This window comes from Entelurus aequoreus, linkage group LG27 (assembly GCF_033978785.1).
Source record: "Entelurus aequoreus isolate RoL-2023_Sb linkage group LG27, RoL_Eaeq_v1.1, whole genome shotgun sequence".
NCBI lineage: Eukaryota > Metazoa > Chordata > Actinopteri > Syngnathiformes > Syngnathidae > Entelurus > Entelurus aequoreus.
This window is the reverse complement of record NC_084757.1, coordinates 16,770,083-16,788,188: the sequence shown is the minus strand read 5'-3', so window position 1 is coordinate 16,788,188 and position 18,106 is coordinate 16,770,083. Positions and strand designations below refer to the sequence as shown.

Sequence of the window (18,106 nt, the reverse complement as noted above, 5' to 3'; positions counted from 1 at the left end):
TTTATTTTATTTTTTTAGGGGGGTAACAGTCAATATTTGTTTATTTATTAGATTAAATTGTTTTCTTATATAATAAAAGTGAGCTTTTGTTAAACCAAATATTGTGTGTTTTTTTCCATATACAACAACCTATCTGGACTCGATAAGAGAATCGATAAGGAATCGGTTCGATAAGAGGATTCGATAATAGACTCGAACTCGATAATTTCTTATCAAACATCATCCCTATTCAGCAGTAATGCTAAGTTTAAACAAGAAATAAATTACTAAGACCAACATAACATTGTTTTTATTTTTTCCAAGATGGCGCTGCTGTTAGCAGGAGTTATGTGCTCTTGTGTCATCCTTTTGTGTTCCTGTGTTCCTCTTGTTTTCATGTGTTTGTTTTTTTTTGCCTTTTGGTTCGGGACCCTTTGGGACTGTATGACAAGGGGTGGCACTTTCGTGACTTCTGCTGTGCTTTTTTGTGAACTTCTGGATCTGCCTGACAAAAAAGTGTCTCTATTTTCTCAGTGCCTGTATTATGATTTCCATATCAAATGGACAAATAAATATAATTTACAAAAAAAGAAGACCTTTGCTCCTGTCAGCCACAATACATAATCTGGTTTAAAGGCCTACTGAAATGAATTTTTTAAATTTAAACGGGGATAGCAGATCTATTCTATGTGTCATACTTGATCATTTCGCGATATTGCCATATTTTTGCTGAAAGGATTTAGTATAGAACAACGACGATAAAGATTGCAACTTTTGGTATCTGATAAAAAAAAGGCTTGCACCTACCGGAAGTAGCGTGACGTAGTCAGTTGAACATATACGCAAAGTTCCCTATTGTTTACAATGATGGCCGCATGAAGTGAGAGAGATTCGGACCGAGAAAGCGACAATTTCCCCATTAATTTGAGCGAGGATGAAAGATTTGTGGATGAGTAAAGTGCAAGTGAAGGACTAGTGGGGAGTTGAAGCTATTCAGATAGGGAAGATGCTGTGAGAGCCGGGGGTGACCTGATATTCAGCTGGGAATGACTACAACAGTAAATAAACACAAGACATATATATACTCTATTAGCCACAACACAACCAGGCTTATATTTAATATGCCACAAATTAATCCTGCATAAAAACACCTGCGTGTTTGTTATGCTAGCTCCTAGCTCCTCTGCTAGCTCCTAGCTCCATAGAACACGCCAATACAATTCAAACACCTGATCAACACACACAATCACTCAGCCCAAAAGACCGTTTACCTAACCCAAGGTTCATAAAGCTTATATATTTTTAAAAAGTTACGTACGTGACGCGCACATACGGTCAAGTTATCAAATGTTTAGCAGCCAAGGCTGCATACTCACGGTACCTGATATTCAGCTGGGAATGACTACAACAGTAAATAAACACAAGACATATATATACTCTATTAGCCACAACACAACCAGGCTTATATTTAATATGCCACAAATTAATCCTGCATAATAACACCTGCGTGTTTGTTATGTAGCTCCTAGCTCCTCTGCTAGCTCCTAGCTCCATAGAACACGCCAATACAATTCAAACACCTGATCAACACACACAATCACTCAGCCCAAAAGACCGTTCACCTAACCCAAGGTTCATAAAGCTTATATATTTTTAAAAAGTTACGTATGTGACGCGCACGTACGGTACGGTACGTGTTATGCTAGCTCCTAGCTCCTATGCTAGCTCCTAGCTCCATAGAACACGCCAATACAATTCAAACACCTGATCAACACACACAATCACTCAGCCCAAAAGACCGTTCACCTAACCCAAGGTTCATAAAGCTTATATATTTTTAAAAAGTTACGTACGTGACGCGCACGTACGGTACGGTACGTGTTATGCTAGCTCCTAGCTAGCTCCTAGCTCCATAGAACACGCCGATACAATTCAAACACCTGATCAACACACACAATCACTCAGCCCAAAAGACCGTTCACCTAACCCAAGGTTCATAAAGCTTATATATTTTAAAAAAGTTACGTACATACGCAAAAAAAAGTTGCGCACATACGGTCAAGCGATCAAATGTTTAGAAGCCAAAGCTGCATACTCACAGTAGCACGTCTGCGTCTTTGTCATCCAAATCAAAGTAATCCTGGTAAGAGTCTGTGTTGTCCCAGTTCTCTACAGGCGTCTGTGTATCGAAGTCAAAAGTCCTCCTGGTTAGAGTCTCTGTTATCCGAGTTCTTCCATCTTGACTGCATCTTTCGGGAATGTAAACAAAGAAGCGCCGGCTGTGTACTGTTGTGGCTGACTACGTTCGAAAAATACGTCCATTTCGCACCGACAACTTTCTTCTTTGCTTGCTCGGCTTCCTTCTCCATAATGCAATGAACATGATTGAAACAGATTCACGAACACAGATGTCCAGAATACTGTGGAATTATGAAATGAAAACAGAGCTTTTTCGTATTGGCTTCAATGTGGAAGGCATACCCGTGTTCGCCGGGCCACGTCACGCGCATACGTCATCCTCAGAGGCGTTTCGAACCGGAAGTTTAGCGGCAAATTTAAAATGTCACTTTATAAGTTAACCCGGCCGTATTGGCATGTGTTATAATGTTAAGATTTCATCATTGATATATAAACTATCAGACTGCGTGGTCGGTAGTAGTGGGGTTTCAGTAGGCCTTTAAACGTCCATGTCAATACACGTTGGACTACGTCACTTCCTTCAGGCGCAATTTTTGTGATACTTGAACGATTTATTATAATTTTAGTGTATAATTGTAAGCGTACATAACCGAAAAAACTGCCAAATGACTTCAAGCAAGTCAAAATATATTAAATTTTCATTTCTCAAATGAGGCACTCAAAATTCATTTTTGCAGTTCTCAAACAAAAAAAGCTGACTTTTCCCTTAGTGACAATAATTGTGTCATAAAAATAATGCACAAAAAAAAGAACCTTGTTGATTGAGTATCATTATTTGAAGGTATTAATAAGGTGTGGAGATGTAAACAAACCTGGACTTTGTAACCTGGCTTGATCCAGTAGTTCGCGTTGTCTCTCGTTCTCCTTTTTACTTCGACAAAGTTCCTCCTCGTACCCCGCTACGGTTCTTTCAAACAGTCCAAATATTTCTTCAACGACTGCGTTCAGTCGCTGCTCCATTAACATTCTCAACATTTGGACTTTAACCATTTTTTCCACACAAGCTCTCTTCTGAGCAAGGCGATGCTAACCTCTGCGCCTAGCAAACAAGGGAACGAAAAAAGCCCATTTAAAACAACTCTCGTCGTGTTTACGTCGGCGCCAACAAGCTTCGATGTTTCTTTACACCACGTCACGCCTTTGTGGTGAAACGCAGCAATAAAACAAACGCCGAAATAAAAGCAATGGCCTACAACCGCTTTGGCGTGACAATCACACCATTTGCTTCCGCGTTTTCTTCTTCGCCGGCTAATTTTAGTGGATGACGGCTATGACATCACAATCAGACGCAGTTCGCAGTTATAATCGTAAAAGGGAATTATGTGTTTAAATATGAGAATCGTTTGTATGTAATAGTGTGATGTTGTTGCGCTATATTATGAACTAGACAGGGTGTTACATTTTATTTTGAAGTATCGCTTTTATTTTTGAAGAACCGGATGTCCGGTGCGGGAAGTGTCTTCGCTGTTTTTTCGTTTGTTTACTTCCTCTTTGCTTCGGACTTTTCTTTCTTTCTTTAGTTTATTTCGAACATGAACACACTTACATCATAATACATCACACAAATTCATATCATTTCATTTTACATCATGCCCGAAAATGAGTAGGAAGAAGCAAAGCTTATTTAATCCTACTCCTTTCCCACTTCAAAGCGTTTACAAATATATAGAATCATTTACTGACCTTTTTATATAATAAAATAACATCTTCCAACTATTTGAGTTGGAAGGTAATAGTTCTTCACTGCTCCGTGTTTCTTCACCTTCTGTTGTAAATATTCTTCCTAAATACTTGAAAAGTTAACAATAATGTTGTGGGTACAAGTGATGTGTTGTTTTTAAGTTATCTTTCTGCACAATTCTGTTACTTAAGAAGTAGAGCGTCGACTACGCATGGTATTTACGCCACAAAGGAGCAGAAATCAATCCGCCAGAAAGCTGAGGCCTGTGTGTGTGTGTGTTTTGCAGTGTTGGGTTAGTTACTGAAAACCAGTAATGAGTTATAGTTACTAGTTACTTCATTTCAAAAGTAACTCAGTTACTTACACCAAAAAGTAATGCGTTACTTTGAAAAGTAACTATTTAGTTACTTCTTTTTTTCTTTTCTTTTTTAAAAGCTCCCATTAATGCCCTTTAGCCTTCATTTCAGTACTGTTATTGCACTGGAGAATAATACAATGTGTTGATCAACTTGACATGCATTTACATCACTGAACTCTGCTAAGCAATGTGGTCTACATACAACACACAAAAACAAAGACGGTATGGGAGTCCCCCCCCCCCCCCCCCCCCCCCCCTCCCCCCGCCCCCACCCACACAAAGCACGTACGCCTTTTCTTTTCCACCGCAGCGCTGCCACAAAATACACTCAGATCTTCAGTTTCTAGCCGATACTACATAAAAAAATAACGTAAAATAACGCAGTAACGAATCATGTAGTAACGGTAACTGAGTTACTGAATATAAAAAATAACGCGTTAGATTACTAGTTACCGCCGAAACTAACGGCGTTACAGTAACGCGTTACAAAGTAAGTCCCAACACTGGTGTTTTGTGTTTCTAACACAGGTATGTGGATTTGTGCATTATTATTATTTTCTGATAAAACGTTTTTGTTTGTGTAATTTATTTTATTATTATTTTTATATGTATGAATGTTTGTTTACTTCCTCTTGCTTCGGACTTTTGAGTTGGAAGGAGCAGAAATCAGTCCGCCAGAAAGCTGAGACCTGTGTGTGTGTGTGTTTTGTGTTTCCAACACAGGTCATCAATAAATGGTGGAACGACGGCATGGTGAAGTGTCTTTTTTTTTTTTTTTTAAACTACACAACGCAGACTAAGACTCACTACATGTTCATGTACACAACAGTGGGAAGATTATTTTTTTAGACGTAAAATAAAAATTCAGTTTTTACACTGAATTTATGTGGTGATTTGTATTTATGTATTTATTTATTTGTTATTTATTTGGTTTAGTTTATTTTTTAGTTTGTTTTATTTGTGTATATATATTGTCGTATGTATATTTTCAAATTCAGTGTGTAAAAATGCTGTGTGTAAAAGAATCAATGCAAAAAAAAAAAAAAGTGCAGAAAAATAGTGCAGGATTTTTTGTTGCTTAAAAACTCACCTCCATGCTGGTTCTGAGAGAGGATCGATTGATTCAGTCTTAATTTACTGGATGTGAGTCTTGAGTTTTTCGGCAACAAACATTTCTGCTTTGAATTTTTATACACTAGTAAAGGATGGATGGATGTGATGGATCTCTTTACACTGAGTTTATGTTGCAGTTTTATTTAATGATTTAGTAGTTTTATTTTGAGTAGTTTTTTTTTATTGTTTATTTAATTATGTATTCATTTATATTTTCATTTTAGTTTTATTTATGAGGTAGGAATTTCTGCACGTTTTAAAATTCAGTGTGTTAAAATTTAGTGCAAAAAAATTCAGTGCAGGAACTTAGACTCAAACAAACTTTATTGATCTACAAGGGAAATTGTTCCACACAGTAGCTCAGTTTCAAAGGCTGGAAAGGGTAAGGATGGAAAGGATAATGCAGATATTAAGTAGACTAAAAATGTACCATAGTAACAATAAAATATAACATATATGTAATATTTACATATTATATATACAGTATATAATATATACTGATATACTATATTATATTGTAATTTTAAATAATATGTACAATATATACCAAATCCCAATTACCATGTACAATAGTACAGTATACTGTATGTAACAGCTGCAGAAAAAAATAAAATAAAAATAAAATTTGTTGCTGAAAAAACTCCTCATTGGTTGGTTCTGTACGGAGCCCCTAAAGGGACATGGGAATTATTTTTTTTTAGACATGTATCTCGTGCGTACGAGAAAGTATCTCGTGGCCACGAGAAACTTTTTATTTAAAAAAATAAAAATATAATTTTTTATTTTTTTATTTTTTTTAATAAAAAGTTTCTCGTGGCCACGAGAAACTTTCTCGTGGCCACGAGAAAGCATTGAATGCGTGCTGATGGTTTGGTGTGTGTTAAAATGGCAGTTTAGGAGTTAATATGGCTGTATTTCCAATTAGGACTTTCCCCCATGTGTGTTGTGGCAAAATGTGAATGCTTGATTAGTAGGTGTGAGACAAACACTGTATCTTCCTGGTTATTGTAGCACTACGTGTTTGACATTATTTAAGACTTTATCATGCCCGGGAAAGGACAGTTTTCCTCTTCTGTGGCTGTGGGGGGTGGGCGTGGCTTGCGGACCTGCAGCGAAGCGGAGTGTGTCAGTTAGTCCAATGTTGATCAAACTTCTTTCTTGCTTGGAAGATACACACACAATTGTAACTGTTATTTCTTCCTGCACATAATAAATATGTACAACGTGTTTGGATGTATTCATTTATGTAAAATTGTCATTAAATGTAATATTGCCTGACAAAAAGTGATTCGACATACGTAATATTTTGATATTTACACATCGCATATTTACACGTGCGCATCTGACTAGAATACCCTTAGGTGCATTACATATATCAACATCAACTACCTGCTGTACTGTTTACTTGTTGAAATACCCCTTTTAGAGCAAATATCTACCCATATAATTTATATGTGTATATATAATATATATATATATACATATATACACAGTATATACATGCACACACACACATATACATGTATACTGTATAGGAAGAAACACACATACATATATACAGTATACGTATATACACACAAACACTAAATTTGACATACAAAATAACTACTATTTTTAAGAACAAGTTACAGTAATATATAATATATATATACACTACCGTTCAAAAGTTTGGGGTCACCCAAACAATTTTGTAGAATAGCCTTCATTTCTAAGAACAAGAATAGACGGTCGAGTTTCAGATGAAAGTTCTCTTTTTCTGGCCATTTTGAGCGTTTAATTTACCCCACAAATGTGATGCTCCAGAAACCCAATCTGCTCAAAGGGATGTCAGTTTTGTAGCTTCTGTAACGAGCTAAACTGTTTTCAGATGTGTGAACATGATTGCACAAGGGTTTTCTAATCATCAATTAGCCTTCTGAGCCAATGAGCAAACACATTGTACCATTAGAACACTGGAGTGATAGTTGCTGGAAATGGGCCTCTATACGCCTATGTAAATATTGCACCAAAAACTAGACATTTGCAGCTAGAATAGTCATTTCCCACATTAGCAATGTATAGAGTGTATTTCTTTAAAGTTAAGACTAGTTGAAAGTTATCTTCATTGAAAAGTACAGTGCTTTTCCTTCAAAAATAAGGACATTTCAATCTGACCCCAAACTTTTAAACGGTAGAGTATATATATACATGCTTATACATAATATGTATGTATATATATATATATAGATACACACACATATATATATAGATACACGCACATATACATATATATATATATATATATAGATACACATACATACATACATACATATACACATATACACGCACACACACATATACATATATATATATATATATATATATATATATATATATATATATATATATATATATATATATATATATATATATTATATACACATAAATTATATGGGTAGATATTTGTTCTAAAAAGGGTATTTCAACAAGTAAACAGTACAGTAGGTAGTTGATGTTGATATATGTAATGCACATAAGGGTATTCTAGTCAGATGCGCGTGTGTAAATATGCGATGTGTAAATATCAAAACATTACGTCGAATCACTTTTTGTCAGGCAATATTACATTTATAGACAATTTTACATAAATGAATACATCCAAACACGTTGTACATATTTATTATTTGCAGGAAGAAATAACAGTTACAATTGTGTGTGTATCTTCCAAGCAAGAAAGAAGTTTGATCACATCAACATCGGACTAACTGACACACTCCGCTTCGCTGCAGGTTCGCAAGCCATGCCCAGCCCCCACAGCCACAGAAGAGGAAAACTGTCCTTTCCCGGGCATGATAAAGTTTTAAATAATGTCAAACACGTAGCGTTACAATAACCAGGAAGATAAAGTGTTTGTCTCACACCTACTAATCAAGCATTCATATTTTGCCACAACACACATGGGGGAAAGTCCTAATTGGAAATACAGCCATATTAACTCCTAAACTGCCATTTTAACACACACCAAACCATCAGCATGCATCCAATGCTTTCTCATGGCCACGAGAAAGTTTCTCGTGGCCACGAGAAACTTTTTATAAAAAAAATTTTAAAAAATTTAAAAAATTATTATTTTTTTTTTAATAAAAAAATTCTCGTGCGTACAAGATACATGTCTAAAAAAAAAAAAATTCCCATGTCCCTTTAGGGGCTCCGTAGTTCTGAGACAGCATCGCTTTTTTTTTCTACCAGAAGTGAGCTTTGAATTTTCAAGCAACGAATATTTAATTGCATATTTATACACTAAAATTTTAAACACACAAATTTTGCTCACATTTTTATTCAACGAAATCTGTGTTGGCCCTGTGATGGGGTGGCTTATCCAGGGTGTACCCCGCCTTCCGCCCGAATGCAGCTGAGATAGGCTCCAGCACCACCCCGCGACCCCAATAGGGACGAGCGGTAGAAAATGGATGGATGGATAGAAGTTGGCAGCATAAATTGATGTAAAAAAAATAATGTTACAATTGTTACAACAATTCAGTTAGATAAATTGAGTGTCCGCGAAAAGCTTTTGCAATAAAGACACAAACCAACCCCCATAGTTCATTTACAGAGCACAATTCCAAGGCAAGGGCAAAGCAATTCAAAGTGCTTGACAGATTCATAAAATTTACATGAAGGCAAAATAAAATCACGAGAAAAATCATCATTAAGAATAATCATTACAAAATCATAAATAAAAATACAATCATCATGAAAATAATCATGAACTATGTCCCAACCTGTCACATCAGGTCTACCCTCTTCCTGTGTTTTTCATTTTTTAAAATATTTATTTCTCTTCCAGCGCTCTTATTTTTGTTCCACTTCCTGTCTGGCTCCAGCACTCTTTTGGCCGAAGCGCTGTCTCTCTCACCTGTCCCTGAGTAGCAAAGTTCCAGTTTGCCAATCAGGCTTCTTTATATGCTTTATATTCTTTTTTACTTTGTTGTGTATAAACTCTGACTTGTTTCAACAGTCATGCTTTACTTGCTTCACTGATGCTTCCTGTGCACTTCCCTGTTGCACTAGTGTTGCTAATTAAATACATTCTTACCTGCATGTCACCTCTTATCTCCACATCTTGGGGTAATTTGTATTGCAACTTTGTGGCATCGTGACAAATGATTTCAATTACAATCAAAGAGTGCAAATAAAATACTTCTCAACACAGTTAAATAAAGATGTTTTCTGCCTGGATTTGAACATTGCCAAAGTTGAGTCCATTTTCTGGAAGACTGTTCCAGATATTAGGATTTGAACTTACAGGACTTAATAGGACATCCCTTAAAACAGTGGTCCTCAGACTTTTTTCCACCAAGTACCACCTTAAAAAACACATGTCTCTCCAAGTACCACCATAATGACCAATATTAAAATACAGTAGCGTAGTAGGGCTAAGTATTCATTAAAACAAAGCAGACATTTTAGTTAACAAGTATATTAAATATTTGTAACATTCCACACAGTTTGAATATAGACAAATAAAACACTGTACTTTAATCAAGTGATTTTTTTTGGCGTACCACTAAATGGAGCCCACGTACCAAAAGTGGTACATGTACCACAGTTTGACAATAGCTGGGATATATATGAAGGTGAAAAAATTAACATAATTAAAAAAATATTAAATGACACACAAACGCATCAATTGATTTATTTTTAATTAAACCCTTCAGTCATACAGCAGCTATACAATTATAAAAGGTTATTTCTGAATAGACAATATGTCCAATATTTGTATTTCTGACTATTCAAATATGTTGAAAAGTACGCATGGGACAGAGGATTCTCTGTATTTGCAGGGTGAGCATGCCTCTCTTACAGCCATTTGTGCAACATGTGTCAGTTTGCGCGTCCTTTTCAAACGTGCTAAACAAAACACAAAAAGAGCCCCCAAAACGGTGATGAGTGTTGATAAATCACATTGCGGGTGCTAAATAATTATATTTGCATCTTCTCCTCCCACTATTGAGGATGCTTTGATGATCAGCATATATTTTGAATATTATTGAAGACAGAGACACTAAATCAGGGGTGTCAAATGTACGGCCCGAGGGCCGGATCAGCCCCACGAACAGGTTTTATCCAGCCCGCGGGATGAGTTTGCCAAGTAAAAAAAATTTACCTGAAATTTTTGAATGAAAGAAACAGCTGTTCTAAATGTGTCCACTGGATGTCACAATAGCAATTCTTTGTATCTTTGTAGATGATGCTACATAGGTACAAAATAAACCACATGATGTTAGTACATCAGTCGAGGAAAATGATCAAACTACATAAATAACATCCTGTAATTTGATTTTGCTATAATTTTTTTATCTTGATACATTGAAAATGAACACCAATGAGTTGACTGATGAAGATTATCACATCAGTTATTCAGAAAATATGAATAACGACAAATAAAGTATAAATACTATTAACCGCAACATGTAAGTTCCCAACAACATTATGATTTGTACAATTTCAAAATGTGCTTGTTCTATTTTTAAACAAAGAAAACAATCTGAAGTTGTCTTTATTTTTAAGTTATCGTGCCGTGATTTTACCCGTCCGGCCCACTTGGGAGTAGATTTTTCTCCATGTGGCCCCCGATCTAAAATGAGTTTGACACCCCTGCACTAGATGGATTACGCCTCGTTCTGCTCTGTTAACAGACCAATCTACTTTGAACGCGTTTAGTAGATCAGCTTTGCCTGTGCTGTCAAGTTTACACATATTTTAGTACACGCAAACCTTTAGTAAATCAGGCCCTAAGTGATTGTTTCATTATGTTCTTCATTTGTTAGTTACTTTGTTTGTCTTGGTTTTAGAGAGATCTAGAGCAGGTTTTGTTTAGCACGCAGCTTCTAAAACCTATCACTCATCCTCCTTATATTCAGCCTCAAAAACATGAACTTCTGGATCACCATTTGTCCCAATGTAGTAGTGTTGGCTGTCATTAAGTCTGCCATGATTTAGTAGTAGTTGTCGTTGAAGGAAATAGCGAACGTTGCAAATCAATGCGCTCAAAAGCAAAAGTTCTGCCAATGCTTCAAATGACCAAAATACAATAAATATTACATGTCATTATGAATGTGCCTGTTACTACATTACATATACACTTAAGCGGACTGCATAGAATCCCCATTACCTGCATTGTTAGCTGAACCTTGCTTTTCATTTATCATTTAAAATGCATAACAATATAAAGACATACACTATGTGTGCTTGTTTCACAAATAGTGTATGGATTGAAAAAGATAGGCAAAATTGCAAAAAGTGCAGTTCCTTTTTGGATGGGTCATATTTTGCAGTGTTTCCCACACAACTGCAAAGTAATCATTGAATGTGCATAATTGGCTGTTACACATTTGCAAAAAGTGAGCAAAATGCATTAAAAGCACGACAAATATGTTTAAAACTACAAACTAAGTTTCTTTTGTCGCTTCTTGCTGTTTTTTAATGTCACAGACAAATGGCATAGGGGTTCACAGGAGCAGTCACTGCTCGTTGAAAAGAGCGATATGTGCTTTCTTGTCAGAATCGCCAAAATGCTATGCCCAAGCATTCACACATGTACAATTCCACACCAAAAAAAAAATCTATGTATTATTATTCAGGCGCAAAAGTTTGTCGGAGGCCACAGCCCACAGTTTTCATCCGATCGGAACCGTTCCAGTATGAAAACGTTCGGCTCAACCGGGAATCGTGAGCTCCCCAAAAAAGTTGAAACATATATATCCCATATTACCCAGAATTCCCGGTTTTCTGGGACATTTTGCCAGTTGAAAATGAATGGGGTATTTTTCAAACTTGCACAATTCCCACATTTCTTAACCAATTCGAACCATTCCACCATCCACACACTTTACTCTTCTTGGACAATCAAACTACCATTTTCTAAGTTACAATAAAATTCCAGGATTTCCCAGAATTCCCGGTTTTCTAAAGCCCTATTTTCACCTGTTGCTGGAAAGTTTTCCCAGACCGCATTTTTCAACCGTTTTTGACCATTTCACGTTCAAAACATTCCTCTTAGTTGGGACAACAACATCACCCTTTTTCTTTTCATCCAAATTCCCGGTTTTCCCGAAATTCCAGGTATTCCAGAATACCCATTGTCAATTCAAACCATCATAATTTTTCAACGGATTCCAAAAATCCAACACCAACTGATTCACATCATCTAGGACAATTGTGCTAGTATCAATATTTTCCAAAATTCCCGGTTTTCCCTAAATTCCAGGAAATTCCCATTCAAATGCACGGACGTATTTATAGTTCCACAATACCCTAAATTCTCAAAATGTTTCGTATTTATTAAACCTGATTCCGACCTTTCAACCATTCACCCACACTAGTTTTCCGCAAAACATGTTTCCGTTTCTCAAACGTCCCGGAATTTCCGGTAATTTTCTCCCCATTGACTTTGAGTGGGAAACATACAATTCCAGATTTCGTTTTGAAAAGTTCCAAAATCCACACACTACGTTCGCCCTGGACATTCAAGCCAGCATGTTTCCCGGTTCCGAAAATTTACTGATTACCCGGAATTACCCTCCATTGAAAATGAATGGGCAAAATACAAACCTCTTCATATCCCAAGTTTCTCAATTTAGTGGTCAATTGTACGGAATATGTACTTCACTGTGCAATCTACTAATAAAAGTTTCAATCAATCGATCAATTAATCAACCAATTTAAACTGTTCCAACATCCACCCAATCCACTCAACATGGACATACAAGCATTTCAGTTCCGCTGACGCGTATTGGCGGCTTGTGCACATAGGGCATTCAAATGCAATTCCTACCGGAATTGCAAATTCTAGTTCAAATTTGAAGTTTGCTAAGAGTAAGATGCAATGTATGCATTATCATTTAAAACTACTAGTTTTTGACCAAATACAAGAAAAATGTTTATTGAATTATCTGTCATTCGTATTCAATGGGTTATTTAAAAAGTAGAGGGGAAAAAAATCTGAAAAAATTGTAAATCAAATTTTTTGTGAAAAAATCTTGAGATTTTATTTTTGGGCCATATCACCCAGTCTTAGATGTGATTAATCAGATTTTTAAAAACATACTTGTTTGAAGACACTAAACACTTTTTTTTTTGTGAAAACATTTAATTAAATTAAATATCAAAATAAAAACAAAAAAACAACAAAGATTATACTAACTGTTGTGATGCCAAATATTTTTGGGAGGTAGGGCAAACAGCAGTGCACAAAGTAATTAAGGTAGTCATTTTACAAGGAGTGAAATGGGACTGGAACTTTTTTGTGTGGGAGTGGAACAGGACAGGATATCCACCCTCATAAATGTATTCATATAAACTATAATTTGGAAAATAACGAAATGTTTCAAATGGAATGGATTTTCCTCCATATTCATTATACTAATATAAACCAAATGGCAATACAGTCATAGTAATAACAGCTCTTCTATTAAACATGAAGAAATAAAAAGATAACTTCACTTTGAATATTTTATAAACGCACACAACTTCAGATGGGATAAGACAAAAAACACTAAATGAGAACCACCACCTGCAGTATAAAACATAAGATGCTTATAAATCAAGCTGTGTTTAAAGTACATTTAGCACAATTCCAACATGTGTGTATTTATTTCCCTGCATCTTCCATGACCGTTACACACTTGTGTTTGCTGACCTGATACTTATACGTGAACCTTTTATCGCACGCGTTGCAATTGAACGGTTTCTCCCCAGTGTGTGTTCTCATGTGCATCGTGACGGAATTTTTACAAGTGAATCTTTTATGGCAAAGCGAGCAGGGAAATTGCTTCTCCTTCTTGTGGGATTTCATGTGTTTGGTCATTGAGACTTTTTTAGAGAAACTCTTCCTGCAAACAGTGCAGGTTAACAGTTTCTCATCGTTGTGCATTCTCATGTGTAATCTCATGTCATATTTCTTTTTGAATTTTTTATCACAAACAGAGCAAGCCAAATGTTTCTCTGCAGTGTGTGTTTTCATATGTGATATCATACTACGCTTAAGGAAGAATCTTTTATCACAAACTGAACAGGAAAAAGAGGGTGCCCCTGTGTGTATCATCATGTGTCTGTTCAGGGAATACCGCACAGTGTATCTCATAGCGCAAACTGAGCAAGCAAAGGGTTTCTCTCTAGTGTGTGTTCTTTTGTGTGCTACCAAATTACTCCTCCATCGAAAGGATTTCCCACATTCAGAGCATGCAAAGGGTTTGTTGTTAGTATTAAGTCTCATATCACCTTCAGAGTTCTTCTCACTTTCCAAAGATTTTTGGATGCCGTCACCGTGATCGCTCTCAGTAGAGTCTGACATGATGTTGTCTATGTCTGACAACGGAGCAAAGATGCTGTCTGGTTCTGAGTTTATGCCTTCACGATTCTCTCCATCAGTTTCTGTGATGTGTTGAGCTGGAAGCTCCGCCCCTCTGATCTCCTCACGTTGACTGTGATGAAGGTGTGAAAAATAAGCCTCTCCATCATCGTCAGTCTCCTCCAACCATTGAGGCTGCTCCCATAGTTTCTCCTCATCATCTTTAAAGTGGAGGGGCTCTAGCTCCGTTTGCCCCACACTGAAACTCCACTCCTGCTGTTGAGATGGAATCTCCTCTTGACTCTCCACTGTCACCTGCTGGATTTCTGCAGGACAAAACACAAATGAGGTTTGTGTGTGACTTTATGTACGTATGATTGTCTGAAGGACTAAAGTGCTCTGCTGCAAAAATGTCAGCCACTATCCGAGTTTCTCATTTTTTTAACAGCACTTGTCGGTTTGAACTCATTCACAGGCTGGATTTGGTCTGTGGGCCGCTAGTTCAATAGCCCTGTTTTGGGCACTTTTTTGCAATGATGAACCACATTGAGAGTGTCTCCTATTGATGGCTAATGCGCTGACTCTCTATGACAATCATTTACCATTGAATGACAGGCAAAATTCCAAAAAAGTACAGTTCCTCTTTGAGTGCAATTAATTAAGCTATTTAAATTATTCCCGAGCGCAGCCACCGCTGCTGCTCACTGCTCCTTTCACCTCCCAGGGGGTGGAACAAGGAGATGGGTCAAATGCAGAGAGTAATTTCACCACACCTAGTGACTATCAGTGGTACTTTAACTTTAACGTATTACATACTGACAGCATTAGCTATCAACATTTCAATCACTTATATAGTGTCGGTAACCACTTTTCAGAATAAACCTAAATCACATCTAAATTTTAAGTTGTATTTTACTCATATACTTTATACTGTATAGTTTGTAATATAATACAATATTACATAATGTCACATAAAACATGAAATACATTAGCCACCAATCGGGGGATTTTCAAAATAGTCAAACAACATTGCCAATAAAGGGGTTAGCCACGATAGCAATGGCAAATGTAGTGGTTAACTACTAAATTGGCCACCACCGGGGCCACTTTTGGATCTCCGTATCTCTCTGTTCTAATGCTTGCTAGTGAATAAAGTTCTACTGAATTCACCCCAGTGGAGTATTTTTGATCACCTGTAAAGTCAAAGTTAAAGTACCAATGATTGTCACACACACACTAGGTGTGGCGAAATTATTCTCTGCATTTGACCCATCACCCTTGATCACCCCCTGGGAGGTGAGAGGAGCAGTGAGCAGCAGCGGTGGCCGCGCCCGGGAATCATTTTTGGTGGTTTAACCCCCAATTCCAACCCTTGATGCTGAGTGCCAAGTAGGGAGGTAATGGGTCCCATTTTTATAGTCTTTGGTATGACTCGGCCGGGGGGTTTGAACTCACAACCTACCGATCTCAAGGCGGACACTCTAACCACTAGGCCACTGAGTAGGTGTGTAAGGCCACACAACCATTTTTTTGGAACACGCTGCACACTCGGAATACTAAGTGCAGACGTACGAGAATTGAGAAACAGCCAGACTTCCATTGATTGATTGATTGAGACTTTTATTAGTAGGTTGCACAGTGAAGTACATATTCCGTACAATTGACCACTAAATGGTAACACCCGAATAAGTTTTTCAACTTGTTTAAGTCGGGGTCCATTTAAATTGATTCATGATACAGATATATACTATCATATATACTATCATTATAATACAGTCATCACACAAGATAATCACATTCAATTATTTACATTATTTACAATCAGGGGTGTGGAGGGGCGGGGGGTAGGATATGGACAGCAAGTAGTGGACATAGAGAGAGAGAGAGAGAGAGAGAGAGAGAGAGAGAGAGAGAGAGAGAGAGAGAGAGAGAGAGAGAGAGAGAGAGAGAGAGAGAGAGAGAGAGAGAGAGAGAGAGATCAGAAGGCATAAGAAAAAGTATCTGCATTTGATTGTTTACATTTGATTATTAGCAATCCGGGGAGGGTGTTAGTTTAGGGTTGCAGCTGCCTGGAGATGAACTTTTATTGCGGTTTTGAAGGAGGATAGAGATGCCCTTTCTTTTATACCTGTTGGGAGCGCATTCCACATTGATGTGGCATAGAAAGAGAATGAGTTAAGACCTTTGTTAGTTCGGAATCTGGGTTTAAAGGCCTACTGAAATGAATTTTTTTTTATTTAAACGGGGATAGCAGATCTATTCTATGTGTCATACTTGATCATTTCGCGATATTGCCATATTTTTGCTGAAAGGATTTAGTATAGAACAACGACGATAAAGATCGCAACTTTTGGTATCTGATAAAAAAAAGGCTTGCCCCTACCGGAAGTAGCGTGACGTAGTCAATTGAACATATACGCAAAGTTCCCTATTGTTTACAATGATGGCCGCATGAAGTGAGAGAGATTCGGACCGAGAAAGCGACGATTTCCCCATTAATTTGAGCGAGGATGAAATATTTTTAAATGAGGAAAGTGCAAGTGAAGGACTAGTGGGAGTGGAAGATGCTGTGAGAGCCGGGGGTGACCTGATATTCAGCTGGAAATGACTACAACAGTAAATAAACACAAGACATATATATACTCTATTAGCCACAACACAACCAGGCTTATATTTAATATGCCACAAATTAATCCCGCATAAAAACACCTAGGTGTTTGTTATGCTAGCTCCTAGCTACTAGCTCGAGCTAGTTATAGCTCGAGCGGGTAATATGGACGGGATCCTGTATATATAACCCGCCAATAAAATTCAAACACCTGCACAACACACACACTCACTCAGCCCAAAGAACCGTTCACCTAACCCAAGGTTCATAAAGCTTATATATTTAATCAAAGTTACGTACATGACACGCACGTACTGGCAAGCAATCAAATGTTTGGAAGCGCGCGGGTGGGACCTGATATTCAGCTGGGAATGACTACAACAGTAAATAAACACAAGACATATATATACTCTATTAGCCACAACACAACTAGGCTTATATTTAATATGCCACAAATTAATCCTAATGCAAGCTCCTAGCTCCTAGCTACTAGCTCGAGCTAGTTATAGCAAGCGATCAAATGTTTGGAAGCGCAGCTGTGTACTCACGTTATCGCAACTGTGTATCCAAATCAAAGTCCTCCTGGTAAGAGTCTCTGTTGTCCGAGTTCTTCCATCTTGACTGCATCTTTCGGGAATGTAAACAAAGAAGCGCCGGCTGTGTACGTGTTGTTGCTGACTTCCCTCGCAAAATAGACACTTCGCACCGACAACTTTCTTCTTTGCTTGCTCAGCTTCTTTCTCCATAATGCAATGAACAAATTGCAACAGATTCACCAACACAGATGTCCAGAATACTGTGGAATAATGAGATGAAAACAGAGCTATTTCGTATTGA

General features: G+C 37.2%; 1 protein-coding gene across 1 annotated transcript in view; it reads right to left on the bottom strand.

Annotated features, from left to right (window-relative positions):
• LOC133644257 (zinc finger protein 37-like) overlaps window positions 1-18,106 on the bottom strand; it is a 32,183-nt gene that overhangs the window by 10,944 nt on the left and 3,133 nt on the right. Inside the window, exon 2 of the mRNA XM_062038616.1 lies at window positions 14,592-14,987. Coding sequence (XP_061894600.1) covers window positions 14,592-14,987 — 396 coding nt within the window. The remainder of the gene's footprint in view (window positions 1-14,591; window positions 14,988-18,106) is intronic.